Below are 18,472 nucleotides of genomic sequence, written 5' to 3'. Positions count from 1 at the left end.
TTCAGGCCGAAACACAGTATGGCTTACACATTACTGATTTACGGCAGAAATATGGGCCGTTGTGGTACCCATAATCTAGCCGGCAACCGGTGCGAAACACCCTCCCACTGGAGATATCAAGGGCGGTGCTACTTAGAATATTTAACAAAAATACTGTGCTTCACTGCATCAGGTGAATTTCATTATCGATTTCACACTACTTATCATAAAAAGTCACATAAGCCCCAAAAATAATCAAAGCCAGACGATCGTGTGTGTGCCATGACACCTGTAAGGTTATCAGCGTAACACAGCTGCGTCTAGATAGCTGCTGCCAGCGATTACATCAACACAGTCTTAGTCAGTGCGGTCTTTGAACAAAGACTGGCTGTTATCACTTATCAGTTTCACTAACCTTTAACTCTAAATACTAATGTTAACTCACAATTATTCAAGGCTTAACAGCTATTTCATTTACAATTTACATTAATATTATGTCCCAAAGTATGTCTGAAGCTTTTAAATTAATGAAACGGGGAATCTAGTAGCATAATCAAATTCAAATATTTTTATTCAAAATAGGATTTAAAATCAGTTATTGAACGTCAAAAACTACCACCCACTCAAAAGAGACTGCCTCAGACCTGAGAAGAATGGGCGCAAGAAACTCAGCGGGCTTTTTTTTTAATATAAAATATGGATTACAACGTGATATCGTACAATAAACATTTATAATTAAAGAGCCTGAGGGTGTTCGCTTTATTCCCAGTCCGTGGTTGTCATTAAGAAAATCGTTTATGCTATAATAACCTTTCCCACACAAACGTTTTTTAACAATTCTTTTAAATTTTGTAACACATTTGTTTTGTACATTTTCTGGGATCATATTGTAGAAGCATATAACATCGCCCAACAAAAGACTTAGTAACTCGACCCAACCGAGTAGTAGGCATAACAAGTTTATGTTTGTTGCTCGTGTTAACATTATGAATGTCACAATTTCTAAAAAATTCCTCAATGTGCTTATGAACATACAGAACATTATCAAAAATGTATTGAGAAGCAACAGTCAAAATGTTTATTTCTTTAAATTTTTCTCTTAATGATTCTTTAGGACCTAGGATATAAATCGCGAGAATAGCCCTCTTCCGCAGCACAAAGATGATATTAATTTCGGCCGCACTGCCCCATAACAATATACCATAAGACATAATACTATCTATGTCAGTTAACCGTCTAATTTTCTTAACCGCATATGCTGCAGAACTAAGCCTATTCGCCAATCCTTCAATATGGGGGCCCCACTGCAATTTGGAATCAAGAGTAATGCCAAGAAATACAGCAGATTCCACTGGTTTTACCACCTCTTCATCCCTAGAAGCATAGAATAATAACGCTTAGAACGTGAGTAGGCCCAAGCGAAATGAAGCAGTTTCAATGTGGTCGTTTATGACCACATACGTGTCCCGCCGCGTCAGTGTAATTCTGTCAACTTCCAGGACAATCAGTGCGCGAAATTTAATCTAAAAATGACTTACTGTACAGTGAAAGGGTGTCAAAAGAGCGTCTTATAATAAAAATTATGATAAGAAAATCACATATCACACCTAAATACTATTTCACAACTTTTAATTTAAGCTAATAGCTGTATATAATAATAAAATAATTGCGCGGCGGCCATCTTGGATTTAAAAAATGATCACAAATTCGGTCCCTGCACCCTCGAGAAATTCAGATATAGCTGGGAAAGACGCCTCTATCGTCTCGTTTTTTCGTTTCATCGAGTTTCAAAAAACAACGATTCTAAAGAACTCCTTTACTTGCACTTTCAACATTGTTCCAACAATAATAAAATACGTGCTGTTTTAATTAAATTCTTAATTTATATTTTATTTCTTCTTTCTAATGACATATTACCTAGTGTTTCTTACAATTTACTGATTTAGGGAAATGTCTATTCACTTGCAACATTATTTTGCTGTCTGTGTGCGTGTTGGCGAATGTAAGTACGTGCCGCACACGCACACATTAATTATAATGTTACTTCTATATTGACAGGAACTATGAAAGAAACTATCGTTCTGATCGTTATTATTCGAAATTGACACTTTTAACTAAAACTAGTGCAATTCGCCAGCTAATAACTACATCATACTCTCTCCCCAAAGTATCAAAGTATTGTGTATGAATAAAATTAATGTAAACTTTAATAATTATATTCATATTAATAACTATAATTATGTTTTATAAATGTAAACTTCTTGCTGTACCTTCAACCACGTGGAAAATACTAACAAAAATGTAGTTAAAATAGATACTAATTCTATACTTAGAACTAATGTAATAGAATATAAAATTGCGTAAAACTCTGTAGTAATTTTTTAAACTAATTAGAGAATCATATATGTGAAAACTAGTGAACATAATTATAAATAGCTGTAAGTTTTCTTAATAAAAATATACATAAAATAAATAAATTAATAATAAAGATATTTTAGTTATTTATGGGATGTTTCGGTCATGGCGAGATGTTGGATGATAATAGATAGTCTGAACAAATCTATAAAGCAAGCGTAGATAAAAGCGTTGGCAAAGATCTACCAAAAGATATATCCGACCATCAGAGCACTGGTGAAAAGGGTCAGTTCAAGAATGTCTCGGTCGTTCTATCTAATATGGGATCTACTACAGCTGGAGTTGATGCCATTGGATGAAGGCGAAGAAGAAAGTCAGAGACTGGCTGAGGGGCGTGATTGTAGTTAGTCATACAGATAATTTTTTTATAAAAATAAGGAACGAGACGAGCAGGACGTTCAGCTGATGGTAATTGATACGCCCTACCCATAAAAATGCTGTGCCGCTCAGGATTCTTGAAAAAATTCTGAGCGGCACTACAATTGCGCTCGTCACCTTGAAACACAAGATGTTAAGTCGCATTTGCCCAGTAATTTCACTAGCTACGGCGCCCTTCAGACCGAAACACAGTTATGTTTACACATTACTGCTTCACGGCAGAAATAGGCGTCAAATACATAAATAAATATAAACATCCATGGTTTGGAAACAAACATCCACATTCATCATTGCACCTACTTGTAGGTCAGTAGGCAAGGTCACTAACCATTAGGGTATATGGGTCGTCATAAGATGGTAACTAAGTAAAAACTGCATATTGAATATTAATTTAAAGAATACTTTGCACATACTGCAAGTATTTAGCATAAAATAAGTACTAAACATTTCTCAGTCTCTTCGTCCATACTGGCGATACCGATTAGATTAGAACAGAGGCTATATAACTCCATATTTAAACAACAAACGAATACTTAATATGAAAGCTAGGAGAGAATTGCATTATGCCTGTAGTATAAAGAGAATTATCTATAGCAAGCACCCTGAATATTTATTTGAAAAATTGTCCTGTAGCGGAAGTTCTAATTTAAAATGTACACGTTTTGCCTCTCAAAACTTATTAAATATACCATACTACAAAACAACAAGATATAGATCCAGTTTCAAATTCATGGCTTCCCGTATTTGGAATGATTTGCCACCACCTCTTAGAATGATAAAAAATATAAATCAGTTTAAGGGTAAATATAAAATGGCATTGTTAAAAAAACAACAGGAAGCTGAAAATTTTAATTATTGTGTATGGAAAGAACTTCATAAACTAAAAACCATAACATTTGCAACTCGTTTCATATTACATTTAAACTGACACATTGACACACACTCATATATTTATACAACACACACACTCACACTCACAAATACACTCATAATTTATACAGAGGATGATACATTTAGAAAAAAATTAGATCTGCATTGTAATCGTTATTAGTTTGCCCTCTTTACTATGTATCCCACCTTACACCTTAGGGAGATGGGAATGGCTGAAAACCAGCGCTGCATGAAAATATTATTTCAAGCAGCATAAGCTGAGCCTACTCCCTTTTGTCTTAATGTATGTTTTGTAATAAGCTGATATTGTATACTTAAATTAAGTTCAAGGCAATAAATTTTATTATTATTATTATTAGATATAATTCAAATTTTGCAAGCATATAACACAAGAGGTCGGGAAAACATAAAGGCACAGTATGTATGTCACTCTAGATACAGGCTAGAGTATTGCTTTATAGTTTCCGAGGTGGCGATGTCGTGAGCAGCAGATAGTGTAATAGTACGTTACGATACAAATGCGCACGAGTATCGTATTCTATTTCTCCTATAAAGTTGCGCAAAGTTCGACCAATATAATTATTTTCAAACATTCCCGCACGCTCTGCTACATTCCCACACGCTCTTGTCAACGTGTGGGAAAGTGGTACTTTGAGACCGCAAATGTATGCGCAAAATCGAACTTTGCGCACGATAACAGGCAAAAATAATTTACTTTTGAGTCTTAGCCTGAGATCTATAATAGAGCGTACTTAGTCTTTGTTCAGACATTACTTACGAAAAACTTAGTTGAGGGCAAAAAATAAAACGCGAACTCAACTTTTCCTTTGGGCTTTCTTAACCTAAGCTCAGCATAATTTCAGCTGTGAAATGACAAGAAGAACGAGAACATGAGATGTTTTTGGCGAGTAATAATATCTCGTGGATGCTTACTTACATTGCACATTATCCCATTTAAGAAACTCTCCCAGAAAGACGAGTTGTAGTTTGGCAGACGCCGCAATCTCCACCACCTCCTCGAACCTCTTGCTGTCTCCCTCATCCAGCGTCTCGAAGATCTGGACGTTGACCACAACAATAGGTCGGCCACATATCAGGAACGCTGAAGTAGTATAACAGAAATATCATTTTAATTCAATCTTGGTATTTTTGTGCAGGCATCCCGCAAGGGACTCCTTGTAAATGACGTGTCAGTGGTTTTTTAAACCTTTCTATGGAAATAAATAGATTTTATCCAATTCATGCACATTGTACACTCATTACTTTAAACCGATTACCACACACATTTTCTTGCGATATAGAACAATGTCCAAGTAAATAATATTGCCACTTAAAAGATTATTAATATGAACTCAAATAGATACAACTATAGCCTTATTTTCAATAAAGGTTTCCAGTTACATTCTTACATTTAACTTCAATACAGCTTTATATTCTAGCTATATAGCTTTAAATGCTATACTTATTCCCGTTGCTTTAAATTATTCCCGACACATTTTGAACTATTTAATATTTGTAAGTTCTGTGGATTTTTATTTATCGGACGGATTGCGTACTTTCTAAACTTCAATATGGTTTCATATAAATTTAGTAAGTAATCAGTGTTTTTCATTGAGGCTCAACCCTGTGAAACCTACAGAAAATCATTCACTCAATTCTACTGATTTCTATAGTACTGCTTTCTATATTTTTTCCATGTCCATAGAATATTGCGTACACTGGTGTAGTATCACAATGGTTTAATCCGTTGCCTCGTGTTTGGAAGATGTCACTTCGATCCCCATCTACGCGGGCCCTGCTGAAAGTTTCTGGACTGGCCATTTGTAATATAATTATAAAAGAATTATGGCATTTGAAAATGGAACAATCCCAGAGTAGGTAATATTTTAGTTTATAGTCAGAAGTTTGAAAGAGAAGACATTTGAATTTTTTTATGATTTTTCGCTGTGGCGTAAGTCACCGAGAAAGTTAGCCTAAGATTTCAATTAACATCTTGTGATGAATATCCATTCGTAGCTCTGTGTATTTCTGGTTAAGTGACTCAGTCGTAAACGTGATAATTTCTGTGAGGATTTTCTTGAACATCGCCCCGTGACTGTTGTTAAAGAAATAATATTGATACCATACGACAACTAATTGAAACTGATAAAAAATTACAAGTCAGATAATAAGTAGGTATTGGAATGAGTCAAATGAAAAATATTTCACATGTACACCTGCAGGTTATGAAGCTTTGCACTTAATGAAGTAACGCAAAACCAGACACGACTGATGCGATGATCAGTGCCGACAAATGATAACAAAAACTAAGGAGGTCAGTTACTGGTTCATTCTCACCGGTGACGAAAATTGTATACATTGCTTTGATCCTGAAAGATGATGCCAATCGCCAGAAACGACCTTTGCTTTTGAAGATTTGCCACGAGAGTTAAAAAAGTCGAAGGTCATTGGTAAAAAAATGATTGCTTCTATTTTTGGCAGACCGTGACATAACACTACAGTAACCTTTGAACACCAAAGAACAATTACCAAAGATTGGTATGTAAATACGTGCTTCCCGAGAGTTAAACGTCCTCATAGATAAGTCATCCTTCATCACCACAGCGCGACTTCAAATGCGCTAAGGTAACGTATGAGTTCTGCGAAGGTCTCAAATATCCACCTTTTTTTATTTCCGAAAATAAAAGATACGCTGCGATGTATACGATTTACAAGGTTTGAAGAGGCGGTAAATGCGTTCCAAGACGTCCCTCGGGGAGACTGGTACAAATGCTTTATACAATACTTCCAAAGAATGGAAAAGTTTGTAAATTGTGAAGGCATATGTTCGCACCAAATGTTGAAACAGGCATAGAATTATCTTCTACTAGGGTACTAAGATATAAAAACAATACTCGAAGATTACGGGCTACGACTGATAGTGACGCTGAAGTCTCAACCGAAACACGATTATTGAGTTAACAACAAGATAACAGATAAGCTACAATGTTGGATTACGATATTAAGTGTAATCACAGCAATCGCTAATCACTAATGATGATTTACTCAAGCTGTTGATCACAGGAACTTTGAGTTGTATTAGTTACAGAAGCTATTCATCGGGTTCAAAATACTTAGTCCAATGTGTGAGATCAATACTGATAAATTCAGGGTGATATAGGTTATATCAAATCTTGTTTATGAGAGAAAATACATCACATTTTTTATTACCATATATTTTTTTTATTATCATATTTTTTATATCTTTATATATATAATTCTTGTGTGCGTGTGTATGTCACTGAACTCCTCCTAGACGGCTGGACCGATTTTATTGAAACTTTCTGTGTGTCTTCAGGTGGATTCGAGAATGGTTTAGATTTACAATTGAACTACCTCCTGAACGGCTGGACCGATTTTGATGAGATTTTTGTGTGTTCCAGTGAATTTGAGATTGATGTGTGTCTTCGGGTGGATTCAAGAATGGTTTAGATTCCCAATTAAACTACCTCCTAAACGGCTGGACCGATTTTGATGACTTTTTGTTTGTTTCAGTGAATTTGAGATTGGTTTAGATTCTCAATTACGTCCATATAATATAATTCTCCTGCTCATGTGTATGTTAGTGAACTCCTCCTAACGGCTGGATAAATTTTTCAAATTTAAGACGTGTGTACAGGACAACGTCTGTTGGGTCCACTAGTACTGTATAAGTCTCTGTGTTATATAAGTGCCCAATAGAAATGATTCTTATTTATGTTGTGTGCACCTGTAATTGACTCATACACTGGAACTATTTTTGTGCAATATTTAAGTTTAAGAGTGTATTGTGTATGTGTTGTTGGAGCACCTTTAAATAAATAAATAAAAATGCAAATTCAAATAGATTTAGTAGCGGCCTGCGGTATATGTATATAAGAAAAAAAAAAACAACAATTCTGACAGTCGTCAAACTTTCTCAAGTTTTACGATAACAAGTGACAAGGATTCTTGAAAACTGAATAGTACAACGATTGCGATCGTCACCTTGACACTTAACCTACACCACTGTTGCTATGGAAAAACATTTCTATCTGAACTTGACGTATTTGTTGCGTTTTGTTCGAACTCAAAACATTTTATAATCCTACTAGCTGACCCGACAGACGTTGTTCTGTTCATATTAAAAAAAAACTCTACCAAATTTCAAGTCACTACGCCTAATGGTTCCAGAGATATCGTGATGAGTGACTATATACGTGGAAATCTCTTATTTATATATAGATAGATTTCTTAAATCTATTACATTAAATCCGGTTGAGTTCGGTTAGTATTTTTAAGTACATGATGAAGCATATTTTAGTGCAAATACAGTGTGTCGTCTGGTCGAGTTAGCCAAAACCACTTGACCCGAGGGCCGCGACAGGAGCGCCGGCACTCCCGTGATTTATGAGGTCAATTACCACCACTGCATGACTACAGCTCACTGAATTCCTCATGTATTAATGGGCAATTGATGTCTCAATGTCTAATGTCTGCTGGAATGTTTATTTGCGTCAACGGCAACGGCCGAGACCAAATAGGATTGATTTTTGAAGTTATACTTCTTTAGGCGCGTTATGAAAACAACATGAGAGAAATTTTAAGATGCGCGCGCAATGTAACACAAAAGTAACAGGGTGAAGCTGGTTCCTAAAATTTTCAGACGTTTGCAACATTCCTTATTTTTTTGGTTTCTTCGTCCATTATTAAGGTAAGCAAAGGGTTCAAGCCCGTACAGCCGTATTAGTTATTTAATTATTAATTGTCAAAGCAATTGTTACAAGATTTTTACAATATTGTTCTTTCTACAAACGTAGAATAACGCGGGAAATAATTAATAATTTTAAGGATTTTTGCTTTTTTAGGCCAAAGAAGTATAACTTCTTACGTGCATACATACACACTTTTTTTTAGATTGACAAAGTTTGGTGTGACTCTAATTTTTTTACGACGGCGAATGTTCGCGAGAATTCGTTAGTATATATAGATACCTACTGGCGTAAAGTGTCTCGACTAGGGCTTCCAATCCCGCGGCCCGTATTCAATCTCGGCATTTGTGGGACTACGAATTTTCAATCCCGCGGGATCTCGGTAATAGCGGGATCCCGCATATTGAAAATATGCACATTTTAAAACAATGAATTTATCAACTCCACATTTATTTACGAACATATTACTATTAAAATGAGATCAATCAAATTATACTGTTTTTTTTTTCACAAAAAAAACAATAACAAATCCTGAATCAAAAGCAAATCAAAACAAAACAAATCGTTTTCAAAAAATACACAAAGCCAAATTAAAAATTCAAGCAAAAGAAAAAACATTTTAAACTGATAAATTATTACTTACTAAATTATTAAGTATGTCAATCTCAAGTGAATGATGTATTCGAAGGAAACACAACATGACCAAACTGTCGTCTGCCAAACTACTGCGTATTTTAGACGCAATATAGCCTGCAGCAGAAAATGCCCTTTCTGCTTCCACACTTGTGGGCGGTATTCCGTTTAAGGGTTTGTACGTGAATGAATCTTTCATTCAAGGGATGTATCAATAAACTTCACGAAAATACGAAACAGTTAATAACTTGAGTTATTAAGAATAATATTTCACGCAAGTTATCCTATTTTCCATCGCATGCACGCTTTTTTTCAGTGCCGCAATTCCCGCAGATCCCGCGCCCGTATACTGCACTGTTCGATATCATTTGAGAATAATCCTTACCGGTATATTTAGGCGTTTTATTCATTCAGTGATTCAGTGACTAAGCGATAAAGTGAACATTCGGGGCGATATAACAAACGATACATGTACTAGTGTGGTTGGTGATTGTGTAACGAGTTATTGGTACCTAGTAATAAGTATATTAATAACTGTTGCGACATGTTATAAATAATTTACGGACTGGTATCTTCCGAACCCTGTAGTCAAAGAAACATATTGTCATTTATATTTTTCTGTGGCTATGTTTTGGAAGCTCTCTTAATGTAGGAAACCAAGTCGTCGGCAATGGATAAATTAAATGTTTATTAATATGTCTGTAATGTTTAATTGCAGTCAAGAACCAATAATACCACTTGCATTATAATCCTTATCTACAAATTATTATTTATAATGACTAAATACAAGGAATAAAAATCCAATATCGTATAATAATTATAAATCGTGAAAATGGGTTAAGTAAAATTCCCAACATAATTATACTTAACTTACACGGTGTATAATTGATTAATTTATGAAGCGTATTAAACGGACATCCGATAATATCGAGGTCATACAGCAACTACTACCGAATATCAAACATTTATCTATTGTAACCGTTATCAATGTAATAACAATTACCTGTAGTAATAATTAATATACCCGTAAGATTAAACAGCAGAGCTACTTTATGTGACATACGTAGGTTTAGCCAGTTAGAGATTAGATGGACTAGATCGAATTTGGATTGAAGATTTGTGAAATCAGTCCAATCCGGATCTAAGGACCAAAATAATATAGTGATTCAGAAATACCGACTAGTGTAATGCTCGTTAATGTTAAAATATTGCACTTGTTTATTCTCGTTTTGAATGCTTTAAGAAGAATCAAAGAGCAAGTCAAAAGTTTTAACGCGATCCAAAATTGGTTCGATCTAAAAAGTCATCAATTTTCTCATGATTCCTTAAGATTTTCAGTGACGTCAATTATAACACTACCGACGCTTTAGAAACTAATGGCGTTCTAAGCAAGAAAGTCTCCCAGTTTTTGCGATCTTTGTACGATAATTGTTAACAAGATGCCGCAGAATTTGTTTTAGAGCCCGTTCTAAGATATATATACTTTCGGGTACATTAATGCCACCGTAACCCGGTTTTACAAGCCGTTAGCCTCAAAGCAGTCTAAATATGTTAATATGATTGGCAGGTAATTAAAAATAACTTAACATACTAGAATTTCAAGGACATTGGCTATTTCAAACTTAATAAAATGTGAGCTAATTGACAACGACTTCATGATTTTTAAAGTGTCAAACGGATGCATGGACCCAATGATCAAGTCAAGATCGCCGGAATTGTATAGATGAGGATAGCGCAGGACAGATCTTCGTGGAGATATTTGGGGGAGGCCATTGTCCAGCAGTGGACGTCTTTCGGCTGCTATGGAGATGATGAAACACCTCATAACAAGTACATTTTTATCTGAGCAAAAGTAGATGGTGCAGATCCTTTCAAAATATTTTTTACATATCTGTCAGCTAAAGTAAAACCTTCCTTCATCAACTTATGTATGAGGAATTATTCTATCCAACACGATGCATACATTGCAATGAATGCTCATAGCGAAATGTGTTGTCAACTGTTTCACTCAGAAATGCAGATCACCTCATTCGCTAGCAGCCAAATATAGTCAGCAACCACCGGTCGATCTCGTCATGGCATAATGACCTTTACCACAAATCGCGCAAGGTCTTGAATAACGACACAACTGAATGATAATATACTTTCTTATTACTGGGAGCTGTGGCAGTGACACAGTTAAGTTTAATAATACAAAAACGGCTTCAGAGATTTCTCTCAACAATTTGTCTATTCAACAGGAGGACAAACGAGCTTGGAGGTGTTTAGACTGCAATTGATCAGCTCATGGAACTCTCGAGGAATCACTAGACTCGGGAGTATAGCAGACATTAAAAAAAAATCGTTTTATAAGTTGGCAATGTGGTGAAAAAAGTTCCCGATGAACCGCATTGCGCACCTCAAAATCCGGAAAACGGTAATTTGTTATTGCATACAGTTAAATGATGCTGTAAATCAGCAGGAATCAGCTCGGACAGGTCTTCAGAATAATGCCGTAGAGAACACATAATATTGGGACATCACTACGAAACAGATATAGGAAGAAATCTTGACTATTTAAGCTGATTGTTAATTAAATTAATATAAAAATTGAGTTAATTAAAATACTGAATACTATATGTTATAATCTATTATTTAGACAGGTGAAGTATGATTAAATAATTCTTCAAACAGAATTCCTTAGGTACTAATTATTATAAAACAACCAAAATTAATCTTATTTGGCAATGCGTTGGTTACGAAACCCAACTGTGTATATTATTTTAGTTTGTAATAAATACGACTTGTTCATTTGCCAAAGCACAATCGCTGGGAAATAAAAACGATTTAAGAGCGAGCCGGGCGATGCCAATGCCAAAATACATTTCTAGAATGTTGAACACAATTCGCCACAAGCCTGTCATTTTCATTAATAATTTAATATCTTCAACGCACGCAGGATGTACCAAATACATAGAATATTATCTACTGTACTAGCTTGTAGACGACCCGACAAAGTGGCAAACAATTTTGATTTGAAATGCCCCGCGTGAAGTGGACAGCGAAAAAAGTGACGTTCTGATATTTGTTCATATTTGGCTTAATTTACTAGTGGGAGGCTCCTTTGCACAGGATGCCGGCTAGATTATGGGCACCACAACGGCGCCTATTTCTGCCGTGAAGCAGTAATGTGTTAACATTATTGTGTTTCGGTCTGAAGGGCGCCGCAGCTAGTGTTTATTACTGGGCAAATGAGACTTAACATCTTATGTTTCAAGGTGACGAGCGCAATTGTAGTACTGCTCAGAATTTTTGGGGTTTTTCAAGAATCCTGAGCGGCACTGCATTGTAATGGGCAGGGCGTATCAATTACCATCAGCTGAACGCCCTGCTCGTCTCGTCCCTTATAAAAAAATGTATGATATTTTTTGTCTGATGTTTATTTATCAAGTTATTAAATAAGTTATAATAAACGTCTAAAGAATTGGCCTTAGTGAATTTAGTAATTTTTTTGGAAATAGTTTTTCGGACTAAGCAAATTTATTTTAAAATTTATGGCAACTTAAAAAGAAAATTAACTGTGATTATTCAATACAAAACTGATTTTTTTTAATATGCTCAACCCGAAATAAACATATTATTAAATCAGAATTTTAGTGACTTCGACATTTTTTTTTTTTATTTCAAAAGATAGAAGTTTCAAAATGGTATCTGCAATAGTTTAGGAGACAAATGAATACATAGCGTCATACTCTAGTTTCCTTAGGTCGACTGGTTTGTACGATGAAATCACACTAAAATGCTGCAATATTTATTATAATATGTACTATGCCATCTAAGCGTATTTGAAGCTCTAACAATGTTGTTGGGTACCTAGTATTCAAAATTCGCAGAAGCTACTACAGGCCGATAGGCGGCCATTATGAGAATTGTCATCGTCTGTGACAGATCAGTTTGCGTCTCAATAAAATATTTTAAAAATGCCGTCGTGCGTTGTGAAATAGTGTAAAAACGATACTATAAAAATATTTGTGGCAATATATGTTTATTTAAGGGGGACAAAATTGTGTAACTAGTATCCCCCGTAACCGCACACATACTAGCATAACGGTGCTTCACTTGCTAATATCACGGCGCGGAGTCCTTCTTCGTCGTCCCCTTCCCTAAATATGGTTGAGAGAGGCGATGGCTGGCTTATACGTCATGCTCGTGAACGGGAGCTGCTTGTGCTGGCAGGATGATCCTGTTGCGGGAAGCTCGACTTCAGATTCTTAAAAGTTATTATGTACTATATATTTTATTTATAATCGCTTATAAAATGTTCACAGAATACCTTCATTTATTTACGGCGTGTGTACTACTACTGTACTCAATAACTTTTGTATTAATTTACATTTACTTTTTTTGGCTTACTCTTGTAAGGCATTGACTATTTGAGTTGATTTGTAAACCTACTTTAAAAAAATAACAAATTATACTTGGTTTATTATCAGGTATAACTTTATACCAAGTTTATCTGTAAGGCTGTCAAAAGTCATAAAAGGCATTTATTTTCTCATAATTGATTCCTTTGATGTCATTTCAAATATACTAGATAGGTACTATTACCGCTTCGGAAACAAATGCCGCTCTGAGAGAGAAGAAGCGGCGCAGGAAATTCTCCCAGTATTCTTTTTTTGCGCTCTTTTTCATCAAATATACAATATTGTACTATCATTGCTATTGCTATATCATAATCTAATTCCAGGCTGTCCGATCAATTAGAATTTAGATATTCATCTGTGGAGCAGTAGGATTTACGTCTTTTTTTGACTTTATCTTACCTTTGTCACTAAAGAATTACGTGACTGGGAGAAGTAATTTTAAACTTGGAGTAACTTTACACTGCGTTTATTAATAAAGTTAGCGTAGCGTATAAACGGAGTATCAGTATAGCTACGTTATAATATAATCGTGGCCCCCAACAACCAAGGTTATTTTTCACGAGCAACGCTGACAACGGAAAACTTTCCCCACTATGAGCGCTTTCGCACTACGTCCGATCCGAATCCGAACCGTACCCGTTAAAAACGGACCAGTGTAGTCGTAAAACTATTCCTAACAGATGACGGAAGCCGGATCTAGTCTCCTATTTTATACCGTACGCGGCGTCTGGCGTTAGCGTCAACGTTCAATTCCGTGGCTTCCAACGTCTGGACGCAACGCACAGCGTCGGCGGTCAATACGTCTGGCGTGACGCAGGTGGCTCAGTGATACTCGCGAGCGGTCACGATGATTTTTATGATTATATCACTTTTATAATACACTGCATTATAATGTTTTACTGATTCAATCATCAACTCGTCTTTTCCTTTATCAAACCTCATCATTTTGTGTGACGCGAGCGACGACCTTCACGCTGCAACGGTTCGAAATGACGAGAGACGCGGCGCACGGTGTTCGGATGCCGCGTACGGCGTCAACACGCCTTCGTCGACGTGTGAAAGAGACCACAACAGTACATTTATAATAGTAAGCATTGTGACGCAGCGTAAGGCGTTAAATAGGAGACCATAGCATAAACTACAATAGAAATAGTTCTACGACTACTTCGGACCGCATTTTCACGGATACGGATCGGATTCGGATCGGACGTAGTGCGGAAGCGCTCTAAGTATGCGATTCGTGACAATATACAAACATTTTATTTTAATGCATGTTTATAGATTTGTCATTTTATATGTTCATGTTTTGTAATTGCCTTCGTAATGTGCCCATGAATCACGACATAGCATTCAACTGTTAATTGTTTTGATAAACTTTTAAACACGGATTTGGGGTTTTATTGTAACGTCAACAAAACAATGCATTGGGAACTAAAACGAAAAAAAAATCCTATGTGTTTGAATAAGTTGTGATTCAAAGTCAAATAAACTTTATTCGATTAGGCTTAAATTAAGCGCTTTTGTTTAGTCACTATAAATATTTCTTTTAAATTACCGAACCTACCATACGTTCGGAAAAAGTTGAGCTCGCAGGAAAGAACATACAAGAAACTCAACGGTCACTCTTTTTAATCAAACAGAGTATTTTACAATGGCTGTGATATACAAAAGAAACTAGTTTGTAAGGTGCTGCATCCAATATATGAATCATATTTAAATAATATAAATTATTTCATAAGAAGAAATAAAAAAAAATTATCGTATATTGGATGCATCAACCTTTACAGCTTGAATTCATTGTTTGTGTAAGGATGCTTCGTGAATATGATGATCGGTATTACTGTCATAGTTAGTAATTGCATCCAACACGTACAAAACAAACTATACAGGAATAACGATAAAGTCGCGCTGATACCTTAGAGCATAGGTTCTCAAAGTGGGCGATAACGCCCCCTTGTGGGCGTTTGAGACTTTCGGGGGGGCAGTAGAAAACCCAGAGAAAATTAGGGGGCATTAATATGGCGCAGATGAGGCGTGGGTAGATTAAAAAATATAGTCTAAAAAGGCAAAAAAAAAATACACGAAAACACTCTAGGAAAAAACATATTCTCAAAGTGGGCGATGAGCAAAATAAGGTTGAGAAACTATGCCTTAGAGTAAGATATAGTATTTTTTTAAATACTCATAGTAAACTTTAATATTTAAATTAGTTTTTTCTTCGTTAAAATTGCAGCTATACATCATAAATGCCTATTACGCTGGTATGAGCATGTAATGCATAGGGACAAAAGCCACATGACGAGACGAGTCATGGATATGGATGAGACCAAGAGAGGCAGATGCCGCCCACCAACTATCTGGACTAGAACCAAGACTAAGACATGACGATGCTAGGCCTAAAGCCACCAATGATCCAAGATCGCAAACAGTAGCGATCTAGTACCAGGAGAGCCGACCCCAAATAGGGAATGCGCCAGGGGAATTTAATATAGTTTTTAAACAATTTTTTATGTTTAAAAGTGAAAACCTACACTTCTGGGATTAAAATTATCACAAAAAAAAAATTTGAAAACAAAATTTTAAGAAACGATGCGGGTCTCGAACACGCGACCGGTTGTCACTGTCATTGGTCACCCGAACGGCTGGCTCAGTTGAGAGAGCGCTGGCACGGAACGCGAGAGGTCGCGGGTTCGAGTCCCGCATCTTTCATAAAATTATGTTTTCAAATTTTATTTCTGTTATATATGTTTATAGTTTTTTCTTCTTTGTTGGCACGAAGAACTCGTAATTCAACACAAACAACATAAACCTGTTAAGCAGGTAGGTATCATCAGATAATCATAAGCAGAACGAACAAGAAAAAACAGTATTTAATAAGATTCCAATTTTTTTATCTTCAAGTATTGTTGTGTTATTAAACTGAAGTATTTATAATTGTATCTTTATTATAAACAATGTTTAAATTAATTCTTTTTATGGTAAACGGAAGCCTTTCTTTGTACGTCCAATTTAAACATTTTTAATCAAAATATTTTTTTTTTTTTATATGAGAGGGGGCAAACGGGCAAGAGGCTCACGGGATGGGGAGAGGTGAGGCAACCGCCGATGGACATCTGCAACAACAGGTGTGTCAAGAAATGCGTTGCCGGCCTTTAAGGTGGGAGTATGCTTTTTTCTTGCAGGTCCCTAAGTCGTATCTGTTCGGGAAGACCTCTGCCGGTAGTTGATTCCACAAAGTGGCTGTGCCAGGCAAGAAATTTGAACAAAACGCGCGGTTGTGGAATGCCAGACGTCTACGTGATGCGGATGGTACTTAAAAATGTTTTGAAATTCACTTCTTGAGTGTCAGAATTTCAATTCTAATAACTTAGATTAAGGATTGGACTCCGCTCCAACTAGATACCGCACTACCTAAGAACAATAGCTTTTTTATTACCGCAGCTATTCGATGCTTGTGTGCATGCAACTTTATAACATACGCTTCGTGTTATTTTACATTGAAATTAATAAAATACAAAATAACTAATGATATGTGATCCCAGTGTCGTTCTTATTTCTAGAAGTTTTATTTTTACATAGTATTACTATGCAAACCGGCATTGTATTATTTTTAAATTTATATTATAATTTTATTATATTATTTATTATAATTATATAGTAATTAAAAGTAATAAAGTAATTAAATTAATAGTAATTTTAAATATAATTAAGTGCTTTTATTTGCCTCTTATAAATATATTCAGTACTTTCTCGAGATATAGAGACTCATCAATTAATAGAAGCTATTCAGTTTCTTGAAAAGGTTATGTTAGATGAAACAGTTTCTTTGCATAAAACCAGAGAGCGAGAGATAATCGTCCCTCGCAAGTCTTATATCAACCCTATATTGGTCCAAGCATACAAAATCCTAGGAAGTTATTTTTGGAGTTACTACGGGAGGTTCGAGGCGAAACCATACCAAAGTTTTTTGTGGATTATACGTGGACTTAACCTCTGATATGCCAACACGTACCGCGCGCCCGCAGAAGCCACCTGCTGCCGGTTGCTAGATAAACAAGTATTGATTATTGTAAACAAAAAACCTGATTTATGATAGATTCGTGCTGTGATATCGCTGCTCTTTCAGAGTCGTACAAGAAATTGTAAATCATTTGCTAATCGCGTCTAAATAAAAATATTTCAATTATTAGCAAAGTTCAACAGAACATGTGGCATGTCAACGTCACACATTGTTTGGGGATGGCTCGAGCAAATTAATTGCTATGTTTATTCTTGGTAAGTGTAGTTTTTGTCATATCTACAATGATATAATAATATTTTTATAGAACTTACTTGGTGGTATTTATTTACCAACAAAAAAGGAATCATCGAAATCGGTTCACAAACGACGAAATTGTCCGCGAACACACATAAAAAAATATATACGATCAAATTGAGAAACCTTTCCGTTTTTTTCGTCGGTTAAAAATCCAGCGATTATGTATCACTGTCAAAGTTTGTGTTTAAAAGGATACTGTCTAATAGAGTCCTAATAAGGACTCATTCAAGTAACTTAATAAAAAGTTTAAGTAAATAAGTAAGTTCAATCAAGAATCCTGAGTGGCACTGCATAGTAATGGGCAGGGCGTATCACCTAAGTACCATCAAGTGGATGTCTTGCTGACCTCGTAAATTTTTATCTCATAAAGAATTACCCCCTTATTCATAATAGTCTGCTAACTTAAAGCATTGCTAATTCTCACTCTGACTTCTTCTATTGACCTAAGTCACAATGAGAAAAAGCACTCCTAAGCGGCTGTTTAAAGTTAGCGGACCATTATGAATAAGGGGGTTAATGTTTTCTGAAGAAATTACGCTGTAGGTCTAGTAATTAAACAGTTGCCATTATATACCGCTTAAAAGAATGACCCTAAACATACGGTTATTTTGACCAAAATCATTGGTCCCGGCTGAATACCACACGAACTAGTAAAGTAATTACCACAGACCAGAAAAAACTAGTAGAGGTGGCATCATGTCATTTTACTATGGGAACCGATGTCGCCAAACTCACACATTTATCTT

The 18,472-nt window shown here is 35.7% G+C and overlaps 1 protein-coding gene across 5 annotated transcripts in view; it reads right to left on the bottom strand.

Moving 5' to 3' along the window:
- Window positions 1-18,472, bottom strand: part of LOC126979898 (endonuclease/exonuclease/phosphatase family domain-containing protein 1-like) — a 301,297-nt gene that overhangs the window by 253,757 nt on the left and 29,068 nt on the right. For all 5 annotated transcript variants that reach the window (XR_007732909.1, XR_007732911.1, XR_007732910.1 and 2 more), the window contains exon 5: window positions 4,601-4,765. Coding sequence is in view for 1 of the 5 variants with exons in the window: in XM_050829484.1 (XP_050685441.1) it covers window positions 4,601-4,765 (165 nt within the window). In the remaining 4 variants the exon portion in view is untranslated. The remainder of the gene's footprint in view (window positions 1-4,600; window positions 4,766-18,472) is intronic.

This window comes from Leptidea sinapis, chromosome 4 (assembly GCF_905404315.1).
Source record: "Leptidea sinapis chromosome 4, ilLepSina1.1, whole genome shotgun sequence".
Taxonomy (NCBI): Eukaryota; Metazoa; Arthropoda; class Insecta; order Lepidoptera; family Pieridae; genus Leptidea; species Leptidea sinapis.
This window is presented reverse-complemented; position numbering and strand designations above follow the sequence as displayed.